The sequence below is a fragment of the Nycticebus coucang genome, chromosome 9 (assembly GCF_027406575.1).
Source record: "Nycticebus coucang isolate mNycCou1 chromosome 9, mNycCou1.pri, whole genome shotgun sequence".
Taxonomy (NCBI): Eukaryota; Metazoa; Chordata; class Mammalia; order Primates; family Lorisidae; genus Nycticebus; species Nycticebus coucang.
In genome coordinates, this window is record NC_069788.1 from 40,169,050 (window position 1) to 40,183,836 (window position 14,787).

At 53.1% G+C, this 14,787-nt stretch overlaps 1 protein-coding gene across 2 annotated transcripts; it reads left to right on the forward strand.

Annotated features, from left to right (window-relative positions):
• The first annotated feature begins 6,750 nt into the window (after positions 1–6,750).
• KCNK16 (potassium two pore domain channel subfamily K member 16) lies at positions 6,751–14,679 on the forward strand. Of its 2 annotated transcripts, XM_053602781.1 has the most exons (6): positions 6,751–6,774; positions 7,012–7,260; positions 10,768–10,882; positions 11,875–12,041; positions 12,893–13,058; positions 13,364–14,679. In XM_053602781.1, the coding sequence occupies exons 2-6, from the start codon at positions 7,048–7,050 to the stop codon at positions 13,585–13,587; spliced, it is 885 nt and encodes a 294-aa protein (XP_053458756.1). In that variant the 5' UTR covers positions 6,751–6,774; positions 7,012–7,047; the 3' UTR covers positions 13,588–14,679. The 2 variants fall into 2 exon arrangements, with proteins under 2 accessions (XP_053458756.1, XP_053458757.1); XM_053602782.1 differs by lacking the exon at positions 6,751–6,774 and having other exon boundaries at positions 6,890–7,260.
• The last annotated feature ends 108 nt before the right edge of the window (positions 14,680–14,787 follow it).

Here is a 14,787-nt window from a genome sequence, read left to right on the forward strand (position 1 = left end):
GAGCTCCTTCCCTCTCGGTCCACTCAGCTCCTGCTCTCAGAGGCACAGCCCTTCCCCAGGCCTATCCTGTGTGTGTTGATAAAAGATAACTGCTGTTATCTTTTCTCTGAAATAGCTTCTGGGTTTGTTTTTTCCATCACTGTCCTTAGACAGAGGCAAGCAGTTCCCCTGTCCTCAGCCCCATGCCTCAGGGGAACCTGAACATTGAAGGGCTTTTCCAGGACTTTCTAAGTCCCCCTCTGGTGCTGGGATCAGCCACAACCAACAATGTCATCCCTGCAGGCCACCCCTAACCCAGACCAAGCCCCGTGTGGGTCTCAGTTCCATTTTTTTCTTTCACTCCCACTTGTGCATGAGGTCAACACGTGTCCCCAGATGCACCAGACCTCATGCCTGTGCAGCTGCTCTGGGGCTTTTTGGTCAATCCCTGGTTCCCACAAAGCCTCAAGGTAGATCCCTGCTGCCAGGCTAGTGTGACATTTCTTTCATGCTACTGCTTGAGACTGGGCCACCTAACTGGTGGTGACATGCTGATTTAAATGACTGTCACAGTCCACTGTAGGACAAAGTATCTGCACATGAACTAATTAGGCACTAAACAAATCCATAAGTACCTCTTTCTTAATCATCATTCTAAATCTACACGGATAAATAACTATACCTCACATGGGCTCATGAATTTGGCACTATATTTTTTTCATCAAATTTATATACACAGAGGTCTACAAAATTATTTGCCAAGACCCTCACACACCCTAACACAACTCTCTGGCTCCATCTCTGCCCCAGGCCCTGGAGAGGCTCTGCCCCCCCCCCCCACATCCTGGCCCACACTCCTCACCCACATCATGCTCCACGGCACCTGGGAGATGGAACTTGCCTCTTGGAACTCCAGTTTTTCTCACAGTCTGAAGAGGCGAGGGGATTTGTTAACATGAGGTGTCCATTGCATCCTTGGAAAATCATCTCACCTTTTTCAGTGTTAGTGGCCATCAGGACAGAGGGGTATGGTCTTCCCTCTCTTGTCCTGCCTCCCAGGACATATGCCTAATGTGTCAGGCAAGCCTCCTACCCCTCCATTAAGGTTCACAGGCGAGCAATTTCCCTGCAGGAATTACAAGTCACGGTGACCCAGAAAAAGGAGTAGAGAACCAGGAGTTTATCACAGACACTGTCAGGCCCTGCACCCAGCCACCTGAAGTCACTTGAAATCCCTGTCTATGCCAATAGCTATCTGCCCTGAGCGCCTGCCTCTCACAACCTAGAGCACTCTCAGCCCATGTCCCCAGGAGCACTCTCAGCCCATGTACAGGGCAAACTCACAGTGCAGGAGTTAAGTACTCCTGGAAAAATCTCCAACTAATGAGGGCCAGGAGTTGGTGGGTAAACACCTTGGCTGCGTAGGCACTCTGCAGGATACCTTGAAAATGGGTTCTTCACGGTGTCCCAGTGGTCCAACGATGCAGCCCCAGTTGCCCACCAAGGTCACCCGCTCCATAATGCAGCCTGTGTTGGCTGCTGCCCTTCCTGGTCCCTCTTCCCCACTCCCCAGCTTGTGCCTCTGGGGCTGACCTCCCAGGTGAACTGGCAACCACCTGTGCCTCAGAGTCTGCTCTGAGGGAAGTCCAACTTAAACCAGGACATCCATTTCGGAATTCTGGTTTGGGGCTCTTACAATCAAGCTCTCTGGACTGGTGAAAACAGAAGCCCCTGCCCCCACTTCAGCCAGAGCCCACCATTAACTGTGGGGTTCAGCGATAGATTTCATATGACAAAGGGATCCTGCTCCTTAATAAGAACAGCAAAAACCCAAACCAGTTTCTGAACAAGATCAATAACAGGCATGTGTGTGGGGGTTTGCTTCGAGGCTTTGCCTTGAATCACCTCTCAGCTTCTCACAGACACCTGGAGCTCCTCTGAGATGGTACTCTGTGGTCATGAGCACAGATGCAGCACCCCCGCCTCCGCCCAGGACGCTCTCCTACTCCCTCACTGCGGAGAGACCTCCAGGGGCCCAGGCACCCACATCCAGAACTTGCCACTCCCGCACCTGGTGCCATCTCGTCAGGGGGGCTCAGTTGGGGCAAGATCTGAAACCAGTGTTCTTTCTTGCCACTTGCCCTTTCTGTTATAGGGCACATATCTGGGCCAGGGGGACCTTATCTTCTCCCTTGGTTCTGGATTGGAAAGTGTCCTTTTTCACCTGTGTGGATACGTGTCTATTGGGTGACTCCATAAGTGAATACCTATGTTGGATGGTGGGTGGGTGGCCTGTCCTGTCCTGCCCTTATCTCAGGACTCGTTCAGATGGAAAAGAGGCAATGCTCAGCTGTTCTGTTTGCTCTGCCCATTGTACATGGAATTGATCTGGGGGAGGGGTATTTTTCCCCAATCTCCTTATTAGTTCAGCCTCAGAAAGTCCCTTATCACCTCCGGATGTCAGGCCACGCTCTGCCATCAGGCCTGGTCATGTCAGACTGTCCATTAATTGATTTTGCCTTTCCCCCTTGGGAAGCACAAATCGGCTCTGCCCATTAGCAGCAATAATTCCCTGACAGGGATTATAAATCATTCCTTGTGTCCATCCATAGCTCACAGAGGAGTGGTGCCCAGAGAGAAGATGTCAGGCAGGGAGGTCCCTGCAGCTTCTCTCCTAAACTGACCAAGTGCTGATCTCATATAGCCACAGCAGGTGAGGTAGAGCCGCTGAAACAGTCCCAGCACAGACAGTGCATTCGATTAGCATGTGATAAATGAGCCCAGAGGCTTGGAGCACAGTTGCTATGGAACCAGCCACATACACAGAGGCTGACGGGTTCAAACCCAGCCTGGCCCAGCCCAGCTAAAACAATGACAAGTGCAAAAACAAAAAAAATAGCCGGGCGTTGTGGCGGGCACCTATAGTTCCAGCTACTTGGGAGGCTGAGGCAAGAGGATCACTTAAGCCCAAGAGTTGGAGGTTGCTGTGAGGGTGACAATAGTGAGACTCTGTCGCAAAAAAAAAGAACGAACCCAAGAAGGAAGCAGGGGAGGAAGAAAGAGGGCTTCCTCTGTGGTGCAATGAGCTTTGGGGCCTCCTGAGCTGAGGTCTCCCCCAAAGTCTACCATTATGTTACCACTTCATTGGCCTTTGTGACCTGAGGGTTTCAGAAGTCCCACATTAAAATGAATGTGGTCCTGAGCAGGACTCTGTCCTAAACCCCAGTCAAGTTAAGCCTTGCTGGGCTTTGGGCAAACCCCAGTGCAAGAGGAAGATGTGAAGGCTGCAGCCAGAGGGAAGTGGGGAGGCAGGTGCGCCAGAGGGGAGAGGAGCAGCAGCCAGGGAAGGCAGAAGCTGCTGTCCTGGCCAACTTTGCCGACATGAATGGTTTGCAGTCCCGGCAAACCTGGGACTTCTCCCTACCCAGGACCTGATCCAGCCTCCCCTCTACGGCAACCTGTCAGAGATGTCCCTCCAGCCCACTGCGTTCACCACTCCCCCCGCCACCCACCCCCGTGCAGACGGTCCATTCTCTTGTACTTCACTTCCTCCCATCTTAGAACAACCATCAAGCACTAAGGAGTCACTCACTCCTGCCTGAGGCCTTCCAGACACTGCTGATGAGCCTCTAAACGACCTCTTCACACACTGAGCTTCTCTGAGGCCTTCATTCGGGATCTGATTACCACACAGCTACACAGATGCCACTCCAACCCTTGCTTAAAGCCAGGAACCAGCGAGTCCGTAGCAGGGATGACCACCAGCGTTTTGTTGCCCCATCTCTCCAAAAACACAGGGGAAAACAAAGCAAGGGTGAATTTTGTGGCTCCAAATGCTTTTTTCTCCCTTCAGGACAGCCCATATGCCAACAAGGTGCTGTCTGGGAAAACTCCAGGACCATGTGAGGTGGGGCTTGTACAGAATCACTTCGGAGACCCCAGCTGGCTTCAGAGTGATCCAGAAGCCACAGGATTCCAAAGAAGATGGGCTCTCATTGCACTGCCCCTGGGCAGGGCCACAGCTGCCCCCAGGAGGGATGCAAAGCCTTTCTTGGCACTTGTCACGGCATCGGCACCAGGACAAGCCTGATGCACAGCTTCCATAGCGCCGCCTCCACCTCCACTCACTGGACGTGGTGTTTCCATGTGGTCTGGTCTTCAGCCTTAAAGCAGGTGAAGAATCCTAGGCTACTGCCAGCCTCCCACTCTCTCAGTCTTCCACATACTAGTAAAATTCTCCTCTTTTCTTTTATTTTCATTTTCTGTAAGCTCCCTTGCTCTCTTGTTTTCTCCTTAACAGAAATAATCGTCACTTGTCCTGGACGGGCCAGCCACAGTATCTGCCTCCCACAGCACCTTCCATGTGATGCCTGCACCTGTGATACCCCTGCCACCTTGGCTGGGGGCAGGTCAGCTGAGGGTGGCACTTGACTCAGGGCTGGCCCGCCATGACAAGGCACTTGTGGACACTCAACCCCTCTGTAGAAGATTTAAACCAAGAAATACCCAGAGGAAGAACCCTAGAGCAACACTGGGAACAGAAGCTGACCAGAGGCCAGGAGGTCAACCCGGAGCAGAGCCCTGGGCAGAGAAATGGAAGGCAGAGCAGAGGCCAGGACAGGTGAGGGTCACAGCTGAGGAGCATAGGCAGGCCACTCTGACAGCAGAGAGTAAGGTCCCAAAACGTGGGCCACTCCTGTGTTCCCACAACAAACGTCGCAGTTACTTGGGTAACTGGAGCATGTTGCTATTCCTTCCGATTCAAATAAGCCTTGAACAATTCCTTCAAAAAGAACCATCAGGAAATAACAGAATGCCTAACCATACCTAAAACAAACAGGGTTTCTGTTTCTGGCCTAAAAAGAAATCTAGAGACAGATGCATGCAAGAACTGGCCAAGCATCTTAGCAATTCCCTTGACCTTTCTGTCATGGACACAAGATGGCTCTTCAGGTCCAGTCATCTGTGCCTTCTGGACAGAAAGAGGAAGAAAAGTGAGGCCAGCTGCAGCCAAATCTTTTGTCAAGAAAGATCAACTTTGCCCAAACCTCCGCAGCTGACTCTGCCCTACTATAGCCAGAATTAGGTCCTGTGGCCACACCCAGCTGCAAGAGGGCTTGAGAAAGTGGGTGCAGGTATCATGTCAACCCTCACATCTCCTCCCCGGGCTTTACTGTGGTTTTCCTCTGTGGCCTGGCCTGCACCTGGGCCACTTCTTCAGTGGACTGCCATTTTGCCTTCCCCTGTGCAGAGCCAGAATGGCTGAATCCCTGCCCAGTGCAGGCCGTCGTCCTCCACTTGGGACTCACTGGGATGTGCTTACCCAGCAGAGCTCCGCAGGACCCAAGCCCGAGCTGGGGCTGAGGTGCCTTGGCTGGCCTTCTCCTCGGCCTGGCCCTGCTTGCCTGGTCCTTACAGTCTTTACTGCTTACACAAGTCAGCTCTCAGGGTCTGCTCCTGGGGAACTCAGCCTAAGACAGAGGGAAGCAGGATTATCACGATGGGTGGGCCAATCACGCTCCATTGCCTGGGGTCGACACGTACAAGACTGGGGTTCTGCTGGCTGGGGGACTCACGGTATCTGTAGCCACAGCTCATTAAAGGAATATAAAATAGCACAGCCACCTTGAAAACCATTCTGGCAGCTCCTCAAAACGTTCAACAAAGAGTGATCATACAGTCCGCAATTCTAGTCTCAGATACATACTCGCGAGAAATGAAAACAGGCCCACACAAAACTCAAACACAAATGTTCCTAGCAGCATTATTCATAACAGGAAAAATGGGAACAACCCAAATGTCCATCAGCTGGATATCAAATGGACAAAACACAACGCAGTAAGCCGGACAACAAAGCCACAGAGAGGAATGAGGCAGTGATACAGGCCACAACGGGCATGAACCTTGACAATATCACACCAAGCAGAAGACGCTAGACACAAAAGGCCTCATATTGTTTAATTTCCTTTATATGAAACAAATATAAATGTGGGGAGATCCACAGAGACAGAAAGCAGGTGAGGGGTTGCCAGGGGCCGAGGGGTGTGGGCTGGGGGGTAGCGGGTTGATAGGTAAAGGGTGTGGGGTTTCTCTTTGAAGTGATAAAAATGTTCTAAAAAAGACTGTGGCCATGCTTGCACAACTTTGTACATATACTAAAAAGCAACCACTGAATTGTGCACTTTAAATGTGTGAATAATACGGGATGTCAGTTTTATCTCGTACAGTTGTTACACACAGAAGCCGAGAGGAGGAGGGAGAGTGCTTCGCTCCCGCCCACTCACAGAGGCCCACTGCTCAGCCCCAGGACCAGGATATATTTTGAGTTTCTTATTAACTGACACATACATTTCACCAATAAATGTATACCCTCTGCAGGTAACCTAAAGGATTTCAAGCAAGATAAAGTATCATCCAAACTTACAAAGCAATGCATCTGGTTTATTGGCAGCTTCAACCCTGGCACTGTTACCGAGTGAGACTACTGTTTGTTTACTTTGCCACCCAGATTACTCATCCGGGGTTCCCCCAGTAGGCAGGTCAATTCTCCAGCCTCGTTTTGTAGCCAAGGCAACTGAGTGGAGGGTTTACTCACAACCCTTCTGATCTCTTCCCAGCTCCTAAGCTTGAGGGCTTGTGACCTTCATGGGCAGCAGAGTTAGGGGCTGCTGAGAAGAGCCCGTTCAGGTCCAAATGCCCTGATTTAGGGTCCAAATGCATCAGATGTAGCTGAGAAACATCCCTTGTGCTTGACGGAAGGCAGAGAGTGAGACAAGATGAGCTCAGGAGAACCCGGTAGGTCTCCTTCAGGGGTCCATGATTCTGACTTGCTGCTGTCCATGGAAAAAGGCCAGGCGGGGGGTGGCAGCCCTGTTTGCACTCGGGGCACTTAGTGCAGCCGCACTGAGCTGCACTGTTCAAACAGACTCCCGGCTCAGACACCTGTGCGGAGGAGGAGGGCCCGGCAGGCAGCAGCCTGGGCGCAGGTCCTGGGTGCTCACTCCTCGCCTGCTTCCCACCCTGCCCCCGCAGCTAGTCCCAAGGCCCTGGTGGCGTCCTGGCTGTGCCATGCCCAGGAGTGGACTCTGTGGCTGCTGGGGTGGCCAGGCACTGCCCCTTCTGCTGGCCTACATCTGCTACCTGCTGCTTGGGGCCACTGTCTTCCAGCTGCTGGAGAAGCAGGCAGAGGCCCAGTCCAGGCACGAATTTCAGTTTGAAAAGCTGCGTTTCCTGGAGAACTACACCTGCCTGGACCAGCGGGCCTTGGAGCAGTTTGTGCAGGTGATGAAGGGGAGCAGTGTGGGATGGGATGCCAAGGCCTGGGAAGGTGGGAGGAACATGGGATTCTTGTGGCAAGTCCAGATCCACCAGCCAGGGGCTGATGCACTTTGTTTGGAAGCCAAGTGTGGTGGAAGCTGCATGGGGACCAAGAGCTAGTCCTGGATCTGGCTCCAGGTGAACAACTAGATTGCTTTGTGGCCTTGCACAGGTCACTTAACCTCTGGACCTAAATGTCCTTATCTACAAGGTGAAGAGAATAATCATATCTGTGCTGCAGACATTTAACAACAGAGTTAAAGCACATCCTAAGCCATCACTTGCTATGTAAATGTGAATTGTGTGTCAGTGTTATCCACGCTGTCCACATTTCCTTCCCCTGCCAACTCCAGGGCTGCAACCCCCCTCCCCCCTGCCCTCTCCCCAGGTCACGTCCCTGGGCTGGGGGCTATAGGTGGGAGACACATGGAAACATCTGGAGCAGGCTTGACCCCTGTAGCACAGTGGTTAGGGCACCAGCCACATACACTGAGGCAGACAGGTTCAAACCCAGCCCAGGCCTGCTAAACAACAATGACAACAACAACAAATTAGCTGGGTGTTGTGGAGGCTGCCTATAGTCCCAGCTACTTGGGAGGCTGAGGCAAGAGAACCGCTTAAGCCCAAGAGTTTGAGGTTGCTGTGAGCTATGACAGCACAGAACTCTACCAAGGGTGACATAGTGAGACTCTGTCCCAAAAATAAATAAATAAAAATAAATATGCAGAGCAGCCACCAAGCTGGCCTTCCTCTGCCTCGTTCCACCTGGAGCTGGGCTGGATGGGAAATGGCCAGGGTGACTGAGGTCTGTCAGCACTGCACCGATAGAGGGCTTTCTCTTGGTGGCAGAGCGGCCCTTCCTGGGCCCCTTCTGCTTCCCTCTCTCCCAGAAACAAAGCAGAACAAGGTGTCATGGGGGAAGGTGAATGCATTTGAGTTGGAGGTGAGCAAGTGAAAACACCCACTACAAAGGAACAGACCAAGTACAGAAACATCATGATAACTGGCATTTACTGACCATTTATGATGTCCTTAAAATAGTGGGAAACAGGACCTTCATGGTTGGCTTGATCCAATCACGACCCATTGCCTGACACAGCATTGTACAGGTGTTTTCTCCTAATTACCTGTTACTGTCACTATCTCCAGTTTGTAGATGGGACCCGAGTCACAGAGAGGTGGAGTATGTTGGCCAAGGCTGCACAGTTACCGGTGGAGACAAAGCTGGCACCCAGGCCTCTGGCTGTTCTTGTTCTTCACCACATCCATCAGCATAAGGGCCAGGGTCAGGATACAGCCTAGAGCAGGGCTTGCTGCACAAACTGTAATCACCACCCCTCTCCAGCAGCAGCATCTCTCAGGAGCTTGTTAGAAATGTGAATGTTTGGGCCCCACCCACCCCGGGAGCTCCAGGGCTGGGGCCCACAGGTTGTGTGTTAACACACCCTCCAGGTGATGCTGGTACCACCCCTCCCCTCCTAGATAGAGAACAGCTGATCTAGAACATGATGCATGAGCTGCGTGATCAGAACTTCTGGAACTGTAAGAGACCTAGTCTGGCTCTTTCTTCCAGGAAATAAGGCCTCTGGCCTCGGGTTTCACTTCCTTACTCCTTAGTGGACAGAGTTAGCAGAGGTTGGGGCCATGGGGCCATATTGGGTTGAGAAAAGTTCAGGAGCTTCCCCAAATCCCAGGGCTGAGGAAAGGCCCTGGAGACCCTGAAACCCCCCCTTCCTCAGCCCTGGGTTAGAGGCAAAAGCAGGAGGCAGAGGATGTGGAGAGATCTTAACAGAGCTGGCTGGGATCTAACCAGGTCTGTGTTTGCCTGCAGCCTAAGGGGGCCTCCCCCGGGAAGACAGGACATCTCTCGCCCAGAGCGAGCTCAGCCTCAGGAGAGGCCCTGACTTGCCAGGGGAAGTCCAGTTGACCACAGAAGCAAGCTAGGATCAGATTCTGGGAGAACACACATTATCATTTAAATCACCCCCCAGACCACACACAGACACACACACAGAGCCATGAAAGCAATGTAAAAACTTGGTTCCATGGGGAAACATAGCTTGCCTGGGTTCACAAAACTAGGAAGTCTGTCTCTTCACTAAACACGATTCTTAAGAAATAGCACTGCCCCAGCACCCACCCACCTGCCCTCAACACTCTCACTGATGTCAAGACCCTTCTCAGCAGGGTAGAGAACCTGGGGCTTGCCATGGCACGTAGCCCAGGACTAGGGTGCTGCCTACAAGGGTGAAGGTCTCCAGGGAGCAGGCATGTTAGGGAATGTTTGGCCCCAGCCTCTCTGGGTATGTGGGAATGAGAGGAAGGCCAAAGTCCACATCTTAAGAGGCCAGGTCCTGCCAAAGTGAAGAGAAGCAGACAGCCTGTGACTGAAAATGCCTGGACTGGCCCAGCCCACCAGGCCCACCCCCACCCTGGCCAGAGCTCACTCAGCCAGCCAGTGGGAGACGGTTCCCACAGGAACTGGAAGCCAGAGCTCCCATACCCACTCCGCCCCCACCACCCGTTGCCTTTGGGACTCTACCAGATGGCAAGGCTGCACTGCTGCCCTGGGACAATTCGCAGCTAACGGGGAGAGGGCTGGGGGGGCAGGGAAGGAGGGAGCCCTGCCCATCTCCAAGAGGGATTGGGGGGTGGAGCATGTTAGGTTTGAGCCTGCAAAACTTCAGATTCTGTAAACACATGTGCAACACACATATAGGCACAAAACATGCACACCCATGCAGCATTCAGTAGCCACACACAAAACGTACACTACGTGTATACTCTAACCCAGCGGTTCTCAACCTTCCTAATGCCACAATGTATTTTCACTGTTAAAATGCTAACCACAGGGTGAGAACTGCTGCTCTAACCAGTTCACAGGCACACCACCTTTGTCCGGGCCTCTGACAGCATTTCTCCTGCAGGCATGGGCTGAGGCTCACTAGAGGGCAGCAACAAGCAAGGCCACTGGCTCACCTGGACTCAGAGAAACAGGGTTCTCTGTCCCCCTCCATCAGCCATGGGGACGGGCAGCCCCACCGCTTCCTTGTGGGCCCCAAAGTCCATGTTCCCCAGAAAACCCTTCTGGGCACATCCAACCTGAAATCCCCACATTATCCCAACAATGTGTCATGCTCCTGGCAGCATCTCCCACCAGGACCTTTCCTTAAGCACCGCCCATCTCACCTCCTTGGAACCATTTCCCCCCAGCATCCCATGCTTACTGCTCGCACCCCAGCCAGCTCTGGCCAGTGGAACAGGCACTGGCTTGGAATCTAAAGACCTTGAGCAAGTCACTTAGCTAGTCTGGGCCTTCCTTTCCTTCTCCATGAAATGGGAACAATACTATGTAAGAGTGTCCGTCCTTAAATGAGATGACACAAAAGCACCCTGCTGAGAGCATGGTAACAGCTGGTGCTCAGTAACCATCAGCTCCCTCTCTCCCCGCTGCTGTACCACCCACTACAGGTCATCATGGAAGCCTGGGTGAAAGGTGTGAACCCCAAAGGCAACTCCACCAACCCCAGCAACTGGGACTTTGGCAGCAGTTTCTTCTTTGCAGGCACGGTCGTCACCACCATAGGTAAAGGGCTGGGTGGAGAAGGGCTTCCCAAAGGCAGATGCTGAGACAAGGATGTGTTCTATCTAGGAGATGATTCAGGAAGGGCAGCTAGGGAGTGGGCAGGTGAAACAGGAAGATAAAGTTTGTAGTAATAAGCAGATTGCTAGTTTGGGTCACAGGACTCACCCTGCTTGAGGGTCTCCTAGAGGCCAGGTAGAGCCCATTCTCAGAACAGTCCCAGCAAGGGTAGAGAATGAGGGGCTTTTTAGCTACCAATTCCTGTCTTTACTGGTTGAGAGCTGATCCCAAGTATATTAACTTTCTGGCATTTTAAACCTACCTACCTAGCCATAGACCAAGCTCACTCCTGAAGCCACAAAAATCTCTCAGGCAGACTGACATGAAGGCACTGTCCATGAAAGCTGCAGGGGATATCCCTGGTGTCCCAAGGGGACACTGACAGTGTCTGCTATACCCCCTCAGCCAGAAAACCCGTTCCATACCATCCCTAAGGAAACTCCAGGCCCCTTCTAACCCAGGTCTCCCCCGTCCATTCCAGTAAGTCCAATTCCACATACCTTCCTTGAACTCAGATGCCATTCCAGGTAGGATGATGGAGTGGGTGGTAGAAGATTACAAACTCAGATCAACCCAAGCTCAGCCCCAATGCAATAAAGAGGGATACATTAAGTACACCAAATACAATCATATAAGCGGAGTAGGTAATTAGATTGGAATGACACAAAACCATGGAGACTCATACCCAGTAGGGAGGAGGAGAGTGGCAGTCAGGAGGGCTTCACAGAGGCAGTGTTGTTTGAGATGAGCCTCCAAAAAAGCAGGATTCCTACAAATAAAAATCATTCTAGCAGAATTCATGGGAACAGGGGCTCTTCCCCACCTCCTCCCAGAGGTAGTAGAAAAGAAACCTCTGTCAGAGTCTGGAGAGGAGGCGTGGATGCAGTCCCGGACTCTCTCTTCCCCATATTTGCAAACGCCACTTTCTCTTGCAGGATTTGGGAACCTGTCGCCCAGCACAGAGGCAGGGCAGGTCTTCTGTGTCTTCTATGCCCTAGTGGGCATTCCGCTTAATGTGGTCTTCCTCAACCACCTGGGCACTGGGCTGCGTGCCCACCTGGCCACCCCTGAGAGGTGGGAGGACCAGCCCAGGCGCTCCCAGGTATGGACCTCCCTCTCTTTCAGCACTGCTGTGACAGGTCAGTTGCACGTTGAGTCCTCCAGCACATGCTGAGACAGAGTTTGGCATGCAGAGTTTGGGGGTAGACACCTATAGAAGAGAAGGGGCAGATGCAGGATTGGGCAGAGAAAGGAGTTGAATTTTGTTGCAGGCTGGACAGAGGCTTGGCCTCAAGGACCTCTGCAGCAATGTGGGCCACCAGAGCTGTCCCAGTGTGGGCCCAACCCGCTAGGCCTTAATACTGCCTCATTAAGGCACCCGGTATGATCTTCCCCAGGAAGAGTGTGCCCTTGGGCCAGGCAGTGCACTGAGGCTACAGAACACCCTTTAGATCTGGCAGGTGGGCCAACAGTCCTTTGAAAGGGAATCTAGACAGTGTATCCCTGTGATTGTCACAGAGCTCCAACATCTTCGATGCAGTAGAAAACTCCCTCCAGGCCACCCAACACAGCTCCAATGCCTACCCTGGCCAGCCTCTTGTAGGCCAGAGGCACCCAAGATGGGCAGGGGTGCAAAGCAATCTGGGAAAGTTCAATGACTGTCCTCTATGGCAAACAAGAGTGCCCAGAGGGCCTGTTCAAGTGTGAACTCAAGCCGGAAGATGTCTCCAAATCCCTCTATGCCCCACACACACCCAATCCCTCTGCCCAAATCTCTCCCTGAGCAGTGCAAGATCACTATGGATCACAAATATACTCCCGCCACAAAGTCTGCAGGGTGGGGAAGGGGACTAGCTGTATGCAGCCTACTCCCAAGTCTGCCACAGACTTTCCCATCCCATAACCCCCAGGAGCCTTTCAAGTGGACTCAGGGGCAAACTTCCTCCCTCCCAGCTACTGCAGGTCCTGGGCCTGGCTCTGTTCCTGATCCTGGGGACACTGGTCATCCTCATCTTTCCACCCTTGGTCTTCAGCCACGTGGAAGGCTGGAGCTTCAGCGAGGGCTTCTACTTTGCTTTCATCACTCTCAGCACCATTGGCTTTGGGGACTACGTTGTCGGTGAGAAAGAGAGAGTCACATATCTCAGGGGGTGGGCCAGTTGGGTCTGGGGAGTTGGAGAGATGTCAGCTGAAGATAATGACCAAGGATCAGTCAGCCCCTGGTTATTCTGAGGCCACTGTGGATTCTCAGCAACATCCTTGGGAGGCTCTGGTCTGAGTCCCATTGCGATTTCCCCCAGTGACGTCCATTGCCAATCCCAGTTATGAGAAAGGACAACATGCTGGCTGGCGAGGGCCCCTATGGGACCTGGGGTGGCCATGCCCTCAGACCCCTGGCATTGATTCTGTCGCCTTCCCTGGCAGGCATGGACCCCAGCAAGCATTACATCTCCATGTACCGGAGCCTGACGGCCGTCTGGATCCTCCTGGGCCTGGCCTGGCTGGCGCTGATCCTCCCACTGGGCCCTCTGCTTCTGCACAGGTGCTCCCAACTCTGGCTGCACAGCAGGGGCCTTGGCCCCAAGGATAGGGCAGCCCCTGACCCCAGTGGGCTCTCCAGACCTCAGAAGATTCCCATCTCTGCATGAGGCCCCTGAGTGGCCCCAGTGACCTCTCCCAACACCCCCCCCCCCGCCCAGCTCACCCTATATACCCTGTGGCTTTCCTGCCCTGCTGCCTCCCCTCCCCACTCACTTCTCACCCAGGGCCAGTCTTGGGAGCTCCCCAGAGAGAGAAAAGAGACAGATGTGCCCAAGAAAGTAACAGAGAGGAGATGTAAAGATGGGATCAAAGACTTGTGTGTGGATTGAGGCATGCACCTTCATCCCAGAGCACCTTCCCCTCAAAGGTAGCCTGGAAAAGTCAAATCCGACGTGGGTCATTGTAGCCAGACCTCCATTCTACTCCCCATTCCTCCCCCAGGACAGTTTATACAAACAACAGGGGCGACTTCATTTTTGCCTCATTTGATATATGCACAATGTGCATCTGCCAAGCCCCCACTGCATGCAGGTACTACGCCTGGCTCTGAGGATACAGCAGTGCAAGTCCCTGCCCTTGGCACGCTTTTGGCCAAGTGAGAGGATTAGAAACGTAGAGGGGCAGCCCCAGGACAGCACCCAAGATGTTATGACAGGAACAGACCTGGAGGATGATGAGAGCCTTCCTGTGGGAGTGGCTGGCAGGGAGTTGGGCACAGCCTCCCTTGGAATGTGCTTTCCTGGCCTGGCCTTTCCCCTGCCAGATTGCAACACCTCTGGTCAGAGGGACAGGAGAGATTTAGACTAGTCCGTCCCAAGGCCCAATCTCACCAAGAACAGGAAACTTTAGCCCCAACCCACCACCCCCCAACAGCAAGTATGCCCATAGGGTGCTTGGATCCTTCAGACAGGACTACAGCAAGGCTGTGAAGCAGAGGAGGCTCCAGGAAGGACTCCCAGGGAAGGATCTACTGCAGCAAGGGAAACCCAGCTTACACCCCAGGACCTCCTGACATCCAAGACTCTTCACACATCCTGGACCCTTCGTCCATTCTGAGTGGAGGGGAGACTTGGAGGACGTTCTCAGAAGCAGGAAAAGGACAAACCCCCCTTGCCTCCCAAGCTCATGGGCAAGTTGCAGTCGGCTGGGGTCCTTCTTTGGGCGGACACAAAGGAAAGGACAACAGTGTGGGAGATCCAGGGAGGACATGACAGGTAGCAGCCCTCAGAGATGGGCCCGGACAATAAACTTGGCAGCCACTTTCTCTTCCCCCTGAGTGTGGTTTCCAGGAGTCCCTCCCACCGTTC

Excerpts from the sequence above, each read along its gene's own strand:
- KCNK16 (XM_053602781.1), top strand. The coding sequence starts at position 7,048 with ATGCCCAGGAGTGGACTCTGTGGCTGCTGGGGTGGCCAGGCACTGCCC. Across the intron at positions 10,883-11,874 it reads CACGGTCGTCACCACCATAG|GATTTGGGAACCTGTCGCCC; the intron begins GTAAAGGGCTGG and ends TTTCTCTTGCAG. Across the intron at positions 12,042-12,892 it reads ACCAGCCCAGGCGCTCCCAG|CTACTGCAGGTCCTGGGCCT; the intron begins GTATGGACCTCC and ends CCTCCCTCCCAG.